This window comes from Hyla sarda, chromosome 13, assembly GCF_029499605.1.
Source record: "Hyla sarda isolate aHylSar1 chromosome 13, aHylSar1.hap1, whole genome shotgun sequence".
NCBI lineage: Eukaryota > Metazoa > Chordata > Amphibia > Anura > Hylidae > Hyla > Hyla sarda.
The window spans coordinates 7686036-7698933 of NC_079201.1; the positions used below are offsets into that span (position 1 = coordinate 7686036).

The 12898-nt window shown below is 43.4% G+C and overlaps 2 protein-coding genes across 20 annotated transcripts in view; one reads left to right on the forward strand and one right to left on the reverse strand.

Moving 5' to 3' along the window:
- LOC130297590 (nuclear factor 7, ovary-like) overlaps positions 1–12898 on the reverse strand; it is a 60938-nt gene that overhangs the window by 16113 nt on the left and 31927 nt on the right. For all 19 annotated transcript variants that reach the window (XR_008849606.1, XR_008849609.1, XR_008849607.1 and 16 more), the window contains one exon: positions 2062–2203. The gene's annotated coding sequence lies outside the window, so the exon portion shown is untranslated. The remainder of the gene's footprint in view (positions 1–2061; positions 2204–12898) is intronic.
- Positions 8776–10609, forward strand: LOC130297589 (E3 ubiquitin-protein ligase TRIM62-like). Its single transcript, XM_056550220.1, has one exon. The coding sequence runs from the start codon at positions 8961–8963 to the stop codon at positions 10542–10544; it is 1584 nt and encodes a 527-aa protein (XP_056406195.1). The 5' UTR covers positions 8776–8960; the 3' UTR covers positions 10545–10609.

Below are 12898 nucleotides of genomic sequence, written 5' to 3' on the forward strand. Positions count from 1 at the left end.
TCAATGGCTGAAAGAACCGACCAATCAGAATGGGCATTCACTGGAAAATCCCCTGTTTTACTGAAGTGCATGCACTGACTGATGTCTGGTAGCGCCTCCTACAGTACAGGGAGGTATTACATGTTCTGTACTCTTTACCTGTCCCAGGGTTAGCTGCTCCTTTGGACACCAGGTAATTACGGCTCCATGTTACTTTTTTGGGACATTGTGTACTGTACAGGACCCTGAAGAAGCTCCTGTCCAGTGATTTACAGCTCCCAGCAGATCTTTCTAACTTTTATATGTAAGGATTTGTTTTATCTCTATTAGTTATCTACTTATTATTCTTTAATCCTCACTTTTTCCTATTTTTGAATGACATTTTGGGGGCTTCAGAACTAATTACCTTCTATAGAGTTATGGTCTCAACATAAAATCCTACAAGCCGTCCTGGAACCAATTAATATTGTAAATTGAGAGATTACTATATAAGCAGAATAACTAGAACAATGTTGCGACATCTGATAGGAAACCTTAAAGGGGTACTCCAGTGAAAAATATTTTTTTCAAAATCAACGGGTGCCAGAAAGTTAAACAGATTTGTAAATTACTTCTATATATAAATATTAATCCTTCCAGTACTTCTCAGCTGCTATAAGCTCCACAGGAAGTTATTTTCTTTTTTTAATTTCTTTTGTCTGGCAACATTGCTCTCTGCTGACACCTCTGTCCATGTCAGGAACTGTCCAGAGTAGGAGTAAATCCCCATAGCAAACCTCTCCTGCTCCGGACAGTTCCTGACATGGACCGAGGTGTCAGCAGAGAGCCCTGTGGTCAGACAGGAAAGAACTACACAACTTCCTCTGGAGCATACAGCAGCTGATAAGTACTGGAAGGATTAAGATTTTTAAATAGAAGTAATTTACAAATCTGTTTAACTTTCTGGCACCAGTTGATTTAAAAATATAATTTTTTTTCACCAGAGTACCCCTTTAATAAATGTCTGTTATAATATTGTTATAATATTGCTTTGTCTTCAGCTGGGAAGCAGCTTGCTGGGGGAGAAGCCTTACCAACTCTTCTGTCCTCATCTGTTCTCTGCCCTGGATGAGGGTCTATAGCAGCCCATGTGCCTCCAGCTGTTGAAAAGCTACAACTCCCAGCATGCAATGCTGGAAATTGTACTTTTGCAATAGCTGTAGGCAACCGGATTAGTAAACACCTAAGGCAGTGGTCTTCAACCTGCGGACCTCCAGATGTTTCAAAACTACAACTCCCAGCATGCCCGGACAGCCGATGGCTGTCCGGGCATGCTGGGAGTTGTAGTTTTGCAACAAACCTGAGGTCCGCAGGTTGAAGACCACTAACCTAAGGTCTGACATCCAGCTGCTCGGTCCCATACTTTACACTTCAGCTCTGCTCTATGCTTTACACTGCCCCTTAAAGTCAAACACTGATCTAGAATTCATCCCCTTAAAGGGGTACTGCCCTGGAAAACATTTTTTTTTTTATTAATTGGTGCCGGAAAGTGAAACAGATTGGTAAATTACTTCTATTAAAAAAAATCTTAATCCTTCCAGAATTTATCATCTGCTGTATGCTCCACAGGAAATTCTTTTCTTTTTGAATTTCCTTTCTGTCTGACAACAGTGCTCTCTGCTGACACCTCTGTCCATTTTAGGAACTGTCCGGAATAGGAGAGCTTGGCTACGGGGATTTGTTTCTGCTCAGGAGCACATCCCCATAGCAAACCTCTCCTGCTCTGGACAGTTAGTGACACAGACAGAGGTGTCAGCAAAGAGAACTGTGGTCAGACTGGAAAGAACTACCCAACTTCCTGTGGAGCATACAGCTGATAAGTACTGGAAGGGTTAAGATTTTTAAATAGAAGTAATTTACAAATCTATTTAACTTTCTGGCACCAGTTGATTAAAAATAATGTTTTCCAGTCCTTTAAGACATAAGCAAAGTGTTCTATATAGGGGAACTACAATAGGTTCTTTGGTACTGGACTTGCAGTAGTATTTTTTGTCCCTGGACTGTAGAGTAATATGCGGCTTTTTGGACTCATTATGAAAATACCTTTTGGTTTTTGAGGATCGATGTGAACCAAAGTTCAAGTATGAAGGAAATGCTGCTTGTTTTTTTTCTTCTTTTTTTGTATTTTCCTGAATTCTTCAGCCCCCAACATTCTTCGGCTTTGCTCCCGATGGCATTTTGCAATCTAATGGACAAAATAAAATTTAGTTTTAGTCGGAATGTGTATTAAACATCTGTTCCTTAGCCAGAATCTAACTGGAGTAACTGGTGTCATTAAGGCTGTGTTCACATGGTGGAATTTCCCAGCTGAATTCCAGGGGAAAATACCCATTGATTTCAATAGGATTTTGCTGCACTCTGCACATGGCGGAAATCCAGATTCCAGCGTCCGCAGAAACATTGAACCATTCAATGTTTTTGCGGATTCCGATTGAAAATGCATTGCCGTCTATGAAGACGCTGCATTATCAAGCGGTTGTAGTGCCGTCTATGAAGACGCAAATGTGGGGAATGTCAGGGTGGACATTTTGCACATTTTCCACTATGTGAACGTGGCCTAATGCAGAACACTCGCAACTCCCATTTAAGTCACGTTGCATAACTTCACCGACTGGCTTCCTGACCACCTTCAGTTGCTGTAAACAAGTCGGGAAACTGAAATTATGAGATGCAAATACCCCTTTAAAGGGGTACTTCCCACCCCCCTCCCAGACATCTTATCGCTGGAACCTACTGTAATATCCGGGAGGCACCCACAAAAATGTTCAGAACGCTGTGTTCACGGGACTGTGGTCATGACAACATGCCATGCAACCTCCATTCATGTCTATGGGGGGGGGGGGGGGGGGGGCGTGATGACTGTTGTACCCTTTGGATAGGGGATAAGATGTCCAGGAGCGGAGTACCCCTTTAAGTGAAATGGAAGGCCGGTTGTCTAAAGCTGATGGACACTTTTTTTAATAAAAGATAATGTTTCTAGAAACTGGTTGTGAAGCGCAATAACTTATGCATCTGGGTTTTCTATGCTCAGCATTTTATTTATGTAAAAAATGTTTTAGCAGAAATGTTTTTTTGTTATTATGGAGGCCGTGTATTTTACAGCTTCTTTATGGCTGATCTCCTGCTCCAGGTTTGGAGATTGACGTCCTCCTTCATGACAGGACCTCTTAGGCTGAGGTCACACGCAGCAGCTAAAAGCAGCTTGATTGTTAAAGGGGTACTCCAGTGCTTAGACATCTTATCCCCTATCCAAAAGATAGGGGATAAGATGCCTGATCGCGGGAGTCCCACCGCTGGGGACGCCTGGGATCATGCACACGGCACCCTGTTTGTAATTAGTCCCCAAAGCGTCTTCGCTCCGGGTCTGATTACCGGCGACCACACGGCCGGCGGCGTGTGATGTCACGCCTCTGCCCCCGTGTTACGTCACGCTCCGCCCCTCAATGCAAGCCTGCCGGTAATCAGACCCGGAGCGAACACGCTCCAGGGACTGATTACAAACGGGGTGCTGCATGCAAGATCCCGGGGGTCCCCAGTGGTGGGACTCCCGCGATCAGGCATCTTATCCCCTATCCTTTGGATAGGGTATAAGATGTCTAAGCACCGGAGAACCCCTTTAACGGCCGCATGGTATTGCGGGTACAACTGCTGCAAAACCACATCCAATTACAGTCTGCGGTGTATAAACCATGTGCGAACCCAGCCTTAAATGGGCACTATCAGATCTAAAAACTTGAATATTTTGAATATTTAATAAAGAAAACAAACCCTGAAAATTCCACCACTAGGGGTCCCCATACCTATTGGGACACTAACCAGGCCTGCAGCAGCATCAGTCTTGTCCATGAATCATGGACAAGAGAAGAGTCATGGACAAGGCTGCATGGGCAGACACACCAATCACCTCCCACCACCACAAGAGAGACACGCCCGCCTTCTACCACACAAATCACCTCCCACCACCACAAGGGAGGGACACGCCCCCTTCCCCTGAGAGGATTTCTAACACCGTGACTATGAAAAAGAGGTATTTTTATAATTAATATAGGTGATAGAGACATGAAAATGATATGTACATGGTGAGGATTAGGTACAGAGTTTTACTTAAATTCTTTTTTATTGGGGGGGGGGGGGGGGGGAAATCAGACAGGTACGCTTTAAAGGGTGTCGTCATAATCGCCTCCATCTCCCTGGGTTGGGTTAGAGAGATGTTTTCCTACCATGGATAGTATAAATGATCTCATTAGGACCGTTGATGGTGCTCGCTGATTTATCTTACGGACTCAATTACGCATTTGGAACCTCTCGGTGATCTACATTGTGCTCCTGGTGTATACAGTATATGCTGCTCATATATACCCGGAGGTCTGTTCATACCAATCATGTAAAGGTCTCCATAGATGGAAAAACTGGACCACCCAATGACTGCAACATCATAATTAAATTTAAAAGGAATGTATGTAAATGAAGTAGAATTTTTCCTGAATGAGAAGATCAGGCTTTGCAAAATTATGACACCTTTGACTGTCCGTGCACCATTTAAGCATTATCTTATACATGTCATAGAGACGTGAGTTTTGATCGGTCAGGCTGTTCTGATCCTCGCTAGTCACTAGAATGAGCTTAGCTAAGCCCATCTCTATTTCCTTGTGATGCTGATATACGCGGAGAGCCACATCTTCGTCATCACCAATAGCATAGGTCACCCTCAGGTCTAAGAACTTGGATAAATGTGAAGGTTTCTCAATGTCATGATGGAAGACAATGGCTCAAAAAGTAGTGACACAAAACTTAAGACTGATGACACTAAAAAACATAACCTAAGGTTACCAGTCCTGGCTATAGGTCAGTAGTACGAGTCTGTATACATTGTATCTGGTGACATTTTGTTACAGGATAATGCATTCATTTTACTCTTGACCTTGTTCCCATCTCAATAATGACATTGAGGAATCTTCATTTTCAGATCAGGTGTTGGCTAAGGAAGTACAGAGCTGGATGATTAAGCTAAGCTGCTGCAGACCGCGGTTCGAATCCTAGAGTTCCTGGTTAAATTATTGGAAATACAGAATGGTAGCGCAAAGTTCCTATTGTGGGAAGGATTCTAGCTAAACTTGTCTTAAATTTGCTTAACTGTTTACACTTAAGTGTTTTTGCAACAAACATTTGGAACATATGATTCTTCGAGATCGCACTTAAATGTCATGTTTACCAAAATATTCAAGCCTGTCAGGGGGCAGTATGATAGCTCGGGCAGTATGTATTTCTCACATCAGGAGGTGGCTCAGGGGTTAAGGAGCTGGGAGATAAAGCTGAGATGCTGGTTCTAATCCTCAGGACCTTGGTTCAAACACTTATTGTGGTTTATGGTTAATACTCTAAAGACTGTCCATGAATACAGCTAAAATTCCTCAAATCAAGTAATTTTAACTTAGTAATAGATGAAGAATCCTCATCTGTAAAGGGCTTTTTCTACAATGATTAGAAGGAACTTGAACCATGAAGTTCTGAGGTGACGATCTGTGTAGACCCTTGATGGATCTAATTTTTTTTTTTTTTTCATTCTTTTTCTTAACGTTCCCCCATTCCCCCACTGTTATGTGTCTCCTCCATTGTTATTTACTGATGACATTGAGAAGTATCAGCCAAGGCTTCCAGTTCTGTTGATAGGTCAGTGGTCTGAGCTTCTACATGTGATGTGGATGACCAGGGTTCTAATCCTGCTCTCTTTTGTTACAAGGTAAGTCATTTATTTAACCTCTTCTCCTCCTCGGTAATGACATTGAGAAACCTTCACCTACTTCTCAGGCCAGGAGTTGGCTCAGAGGGATAAAGCGCCAGCTGACACAGCTGAGATCTTGGAGTCCATGGTTCAAATCCTGGAGTCCCTTGTCTCAATACTGTGAAAGCCAAGTATAGTATATAAGCTATGGGTCCTGTTTGTGCTTGGGACTCTCATACTCTACTTCAATTAACTATTTGCCTAAGTGTTGACACTTAGGCAAAATTTCTGCATCTTACTTGTCTCTTCCCACATACTCTATAAAGGCCTGCCATCAAGTTTAACACTCTCCCAGGAGGTGTGTTGGTGTAATGACTCCATAGCTTACACTCACTAGAGCCTTACAAGGCTTGAACCTGGGTCTCCATCATGGCAGGCAGCACACATAACACCTGAGCTGTCATGCTGCCTGTTGACTGGATGTTCTTTTTGGTAAACATGACATATAGACTTGATCCTACAGAACTAACTATGGGTTCCAGCCCTAAATAGGACTGCACTATATGGGCTCTGGTACAGGCAGTGTGATAGCTCATGTGGTATGTGCTCTGCCTCTCATGATGGCGACACAGGTTCAAATCCTCTGAGATTGGTTGAATGTCAGCTGTAGAACCATCCCTGCAGCTGAGTGTCCGAAATCCTCTTGAGGATATTTTAATCCTAGGTGAAAATAATCTTCAAATTACCTTCTACACCTGGGGTTAACCCTAAACTACAGAGATTGTTCAACAGATAAATTCTAACAAATCTCGGAGGATTTGAACCCAGGTCTCCATCAAGACAGGCAGAGCACATACCCCATGAGCTATCATGCTGCCTGCACAATAGCTCATATAGTGCAGTCCTATTCAGGGCTGGAACCTATAGTTAGTTCTATAGGATCAAATCTAAATGTCATGTTTACCAAAATGAACAACCTGTCAACAGGCAGCATGACAGCTCAGGTGTTATGCAGAATTTTGATTATAAATTGAAGTAGAGTATGAGACTCCCAAGCACAAACAGGACCCATAGCTTATATACTATACTTGGCATTCACAGTATTGAGACAAGGGACTCCAGGATTTATACCATGGACTCCATCATCTCAGCTGTGTCAGCTGGTGCTTTATCCATCGGAGCCAACTCCTGGCCTGAGAAGTAGGTGAAGGTTTCCCAATGTCACTTAGGCAAAATTTCTGCCTCTCTCAACATCCCTTTTCCTATCCATCTAAAGGGCACTCTTAGGGCACGTGTAAGGCTTTCCCTACAGCCTCCACTCACTAGCACTGAGAGGGCTTGAACCTAGGCCTCCAGCACAAGGAGCAGCACACATATCACCTGAGCTGTCTTGCTGCTCACTGACAGACTCTACATTTTAGTAAACATGACATTTAGACGTGATTCCGAAGAACCATAAGTTCTAACCGTGAAGAGGACTACTCTATGTGGCCTGCTAATAGGTGGCATGACAGCTCAGGGGTTATGTGTGCTGCCTCCCATGACAAAGACTGAGGTTCAATTTCTCTAAGATCAGTTGAGCTGTGATGAAAGAACCTTACAGCTAAGGGTATAAAACCCTGGAAAGGGCACTTTAAATCTAGAGATAGAAGTGTCTTAAATTAGTTTATTATATTTACCTGAGATTACAGTCCCTTAACAAGTGCTAAGCTGCAGAGTTTTTCCTGAAGTTCAACTAAGCTTTTAGGATTTGAACCTGGGTCTCCAGCACAAGAGGCATCACACATAACCCCTGAGCTGTCATGACACCTATTAGCAGGCACTATAGAGTAGTTCTCTTCAGTGCTGGAACTTATGGTTCTTCATGGGTCACATCTAAATATCATGTGAGCAGCATGACAGCTCATGTGGTATGTGTACTGCTGCTCATGCTCGAGGCCCAGGTTCAAGCTCTCTAAGGTCCAGTGAGTGGAGGCTGTAGGCAAAGACAGCTAAGGGTGTAAGTGGGCTTGCAAACCCCTCACAGGGTGTTATTACAAATTGTAGGAAGTAGAATGTCTTTAGAGCTTGCAGGGGAGACTGTGTGTGTTTTTTCCAAAACACTGAGTTAATTGAAGCAGAGCACAAAGTGACCCAAGCACAAACAGGACCCATTGCTTATATACTATACTTGCCATGCACAGTATTCAGACCAGGGACTCCAGGATTTGAACCATGGATTCCAACATCTCATCTCTGTCAGCTGGTACTTTATCCCCTATGAACCAACTCCTGGCCTGAGAAGTGAAGATTTCTCAATGCCATTATTGAGGAGGAGAACAGGTTAAATACATGACTTACCTTATAACAAAATGGGAGAGAAGGATTAGAACCCTGGTCACCCACATCATATGTAGAAGCTCAGACCACTGACCTACAGCCGAAACTGAAAACATTGGCTGCTACTTCTCAGTGTCATCAGTAAATAACATTGGAAGTGATACACAACAGTGACTATAAATGTCCTAAGAAGAGACATCTTTGGGGGAACATTATGGAAAATAATTTGGGGGGGGGGGGGGAGAGAGACTACAAAGATCCATTAGGTGTGACATCAATCTTCACCTCAGAACTTCATGCCACTTTTAAAGTGGTAATCTGGGGAAATCAACTTATTGCCTATGCACAGGATGGAATATTGTACCGACACCACTTGTACTACTACATGAGACCCTAAAAATACCAGACCATGACCACCATTTAGCATGTTTTTTTTGTTCAGTTATAGTATGGCAATATTATGTAGTCAATAAGACCAAAATGAGCCTCAGATTGTGACCCTATAGCAAGTATGCTGGGAGTTCTAGTTTTGCAACAGCTGGAGGCACACTGGTTGGGAAACACTGTTATATGCCCATTCCCCTCATTTTTATTCCTCCTCCTCCCAGGTTTTGATAAATATCTCAGACTCTCTCAAACTTTAACCCTTCCAATACTTTTCAGAGGCTTTGGAAAGTCTGCAGTGCATTGTCCTGTGGCTGGTGGTGTAAGAAAATAATGACAACAATAGACAGATAAGTACTTTCCAGAAAGAGAAGTAAAATTTCCTATACTGTTTTGTCTTTTCACAGTTAAAGACTGCAAGGCACACATAGAGTTAACCCAGCATGCCATGTTCTAGGTCATAGGGAACAACCCAGCTAGAGTACGCCCTACCACGATTACTAACCTCATATCTTCAATGGCGTTCGCAGCACTGAGAGAGGAACTGACTTGCTCCATCTGTTTGAATATCTACGAGGACCCAATATTGCTGAGATGTGGGCACAACTTTTGCCGGCTCTGCATCAATCATGTGTTCGAGTCGCAGGAGGCCTCTGGAGTTTATACCTGTCCTGACTGCAGAGAGAAGTTTCTAGAGCGTCCTGCACTGCAAAGTAACCTAAAGCTAAGTAACATAACAGAACATTTCCATTCTTCCCAACCAGCACAAGCAGAGACAGAGATATTCTGCTCCAGCTGTATAGCGTCTCCTGTGCCTGCTGTTATATGGTGCCTGCATTGTGAGGTTTCCCTGTGTGATAACCACCTGAAAGTCCACAGCAAGTCTCAGGAACACGTCTTAATGGAGCCCTGTAGTTCACTAAGGATAAGGAAATGTCCCTCTCACCAGAAGACCCTCACCTACTATTGCTGCGATGAGAATGCTTGTATCTGCATTTCTTGCTTGCTGAATGGAGGACACAAGGAGCACCAGGTGATCAACATCAATGAAGCTTTTAAGAAGAAAACTGAAACCCTGAGAAGCCTTATGACAAAAGGAGCTTCAATAAAGGAGGAAGTGGAGGAACATATCCAAAGTCTTCAGATGCACAAGCAGAGCATGTTGGCAAAAAAAGAAATTTTGACCGAGCAGGTTCAGGTCACCTTTAAGGACATCGAAAAGCAGTTGGATGGCTTAGCAAAGAGAATCCTGTGTAAGATCACAAGACGCGGAGAACAGACGTCACTCTCCATCTCTGATCTGATCCAGCAACTGGACATAAGGAAGGATGAACTGTCCAGGAAAATGTGTTACATGGAGAAACTGTGTAACCTGACTGATCCGCTAAGTCTCTTACAGGACCAAGGAGCCGAGGCGAAGTACACCTTTGACCAGGAGGACACCTGCAAGTTTGAGAGTGTTGTTAAAATGATGACTGCTGTAGATGACATGGATGAGAACATGGTCTCAAAGATGGTACAAATGGGTCTGTCTGAAATTATGGGCAATGTTAGCATAACAAAATATTTCCCAGCCAACAAAGCAGCGGAGATCTTATTGGATGTCAACACCGCGGCCAACAACGTCTTTGTGTCTGGTGACTTGAAAACAGTTTCTTGTTCAGAACTAAACCAGGGTCGCCCAGAAACACCCCAAAGATTTGAGGAATGCAAAGTATTAAGTACAAGGAGTTTTACATCGGGTCAACATTACTGGGATATGGACACCTGCAAATCAGGAGGTTGGAGGGTGGGTGTAGCCTATGCTAGTGTGGAGAGGAGAGGACCTCTAGCTTTTATTGGGAAGAATAAGAAATCTTTTGGTCTCCGCAGGCTGGGGGACAGCTACTTTCTAAGATGCAATGATAATGAAATCAGGATCAATCACAAAGCTATGTGTGAAAAAGTTAGAGTTTACCTCGATTATAATGCCGGGCAAGTTTCATTCTATGAGCTGAGTGACCCCATCACTCTCTTACACACCACTAATACCATCTTTACTCAGCCCCTTCATGCTGTGTTTGTTGTTTTTGACAATGGGTGGGTCAGAATAAGAAACTAAAGTGTAACACCAATTCATGTTCATCGCTTAAAAAGAATGTATCACTTTTATTTAATAAAAACCAGATATTGATGACATGTTTGTCTATTTTTTTTGTTCCCAGATAGTAGATTTATTTATTATGTTTTTGTACCCATTATATGGATAACATTTGGAAATCTTTGTAGCAGCTATTTGGAGCATAGAAACCTTTAGTCTGGAGATGGTTCAGGGATCGTCTAGTGAGTTTTTATACATATATATATATATATATATATATATAAAAAAAAGGAGGTAGTACTCTTCCTGCTCCATGCTGACACATCCCAATGATTTCTTTTCCCAGGCTTAATTTCCCAGTGACACAGCCCACCCCCATCAAGTGGATGTAAAACTATTGGGCTGTGTTTACCCTTAGTCCTATCAGCATCACACAAATATCCCTCCCCAATAAAGGTTTTTTTCTGCCTGTTATGACTGGGGTAATATCTCTCCACGGGGGTTAATGATTTAATAAATATTATAAGTAGCTTGTCATGGCCAAAATTTTTTTTTAAATTTCCAGTGTTTTTACCAGTTTGCATGGTGGTGGTGGGGGTTTAAGTTGGGTGGTGATTTAGGGATGGGGTGGGGTGGGGGGGATTGAGTTGGTAGGACCTTGACAAACCCTTTAACTCCTCTGGGAGAGTGTTGTGAGCATACTCTTTTCCTTATGCAGGGCCAAAATTTAGATAAATACCATCCGTAGAAATAAATTTCATGCCAGCCCCACAGGTCAAAGGGCACAGCTGCAATGTACACAATGGAAGCCTCTACAGCCAGCGAGGGAAGCCTGAAATTTGATTTGTGAGGCCTCCATCGTGTTGCAGACTTGACGCTGTGCCCTTTAACTCAAAAGGTACAGTGTCATGACCAACTGCGGGGACAGGGAGAGTGAGCCCAAAACTTACCCTAAAAACACTCTCCCTGGCTACTTGCCCATCCATCCTAAGCGATGGATTGACAAATTAGCACCGGTCCCTCCCTGCTCTACAGTGCAGTGGCGTAAAAACAAATTATATACATAGTCGGTCGCAGGCCAGAAAATAGAACAGGAATAATACCAGACAACCAGATATAATCAGACAGGATACAAATACTAACAGGGCAGAATATAAACAGGCAAACTGATCAGGGACATAGGGCACTGTTCACAAACAGATACAAGTGCAAAGACAAAGATCAGATCAACCAAACAGGATATAAATATAGAACACTGTTCACACTGGAAACAGATAACTAACAAACCGATAAGATCCAGTACACAAGACTGGGAAACTGATGAGTCAGCATAGACTCCAGTAACAAACAGGAATAAAACCTCAATCCCCAGTAAACCTCCAGAAAACACGGGAATGTTTTGATACTAGAACTCACTCTCCCAGAGCCACCCGACTAATGTAACAGACTAAAATCTACTAAACAAGACTAATTAACCATGGCTAAAAACTCCTCAGATGAAATATCACAAGATAAATACAAAAGGTAAATGCTCAAGCAGACTTGGAAGTGTATAGCACAATAACCAGCACTGCAGGAAAAGTCTGTCTTAAAATAAACACACCCACTATAAAAAAAACTGTGGCTGAGGTTTGGTCAGTGGTCTCTAGATGCTTCCCGTTGCCGGTAATGTCCCCCAGAGCACCTCTATGAGGGAACCCTCATTTTGAACACCTGCAGAAGTCGGGTTCTGGAGTGATCATGGAGTCAAATTCGCCATGCATTTGTTTGGGGGCTTCGCTTCTTTCCCCTCTTTCTTAGAATTACGAGACTGCTTTGATCTCCCTCGAGGTGCTCTATTTCGGTACTTCCAGCTGAGAAATGCAGTAGTGGTGCAGTTTGGCTCGCTTGATGTGACCCCAGTTTTCTCAGAGGTGGAGCTACTTCTGGGTACTGCCGTCCTTTCCAAACCTTTGACTCAGGCATATGCTTTACTTCAGTCTGTGGGCCCTGACCCGTTTGAGTTGGTTTTTGTAAAATGGGTGGCTGATATTCCAGATCTGTTGGAAGACCAGTGGAAAGAAGTTACAGAGAGACAGAGAAATATCACTTAACTACCACCTTCCTTACCCCCACCACTGTCGCTTCCCTACCTGCGCCACTGATCTCCGATGCTGTCACCGATGATCGGCAGTCCCCACAGCATCTTCTCTTCAGGTACCGGCCGCCATCTTCCCCTGTTCTACCCGACATCCAGGGGTGGGCAGAGCGGGGGGGTTTCCATGGCAACCCCCGTTGTCCACTGCCATTGGTCAGCATTAATTGCTGACTACTGGCAGGGGATAGGAGGAGATCGCAGCACAGCAACCTCGCTCCTATCCCTCAGGATGATCGGG

Excerpts from the sequence above, each read along its gene's own strand:
- LOC130297589 (XM_056550220.1), top strand. The coding sequence starts at position 8,961 with ATGGCGTTCGCAGCACTGAGAGAGGAACTGACTTGCTCCATCTGTTTG.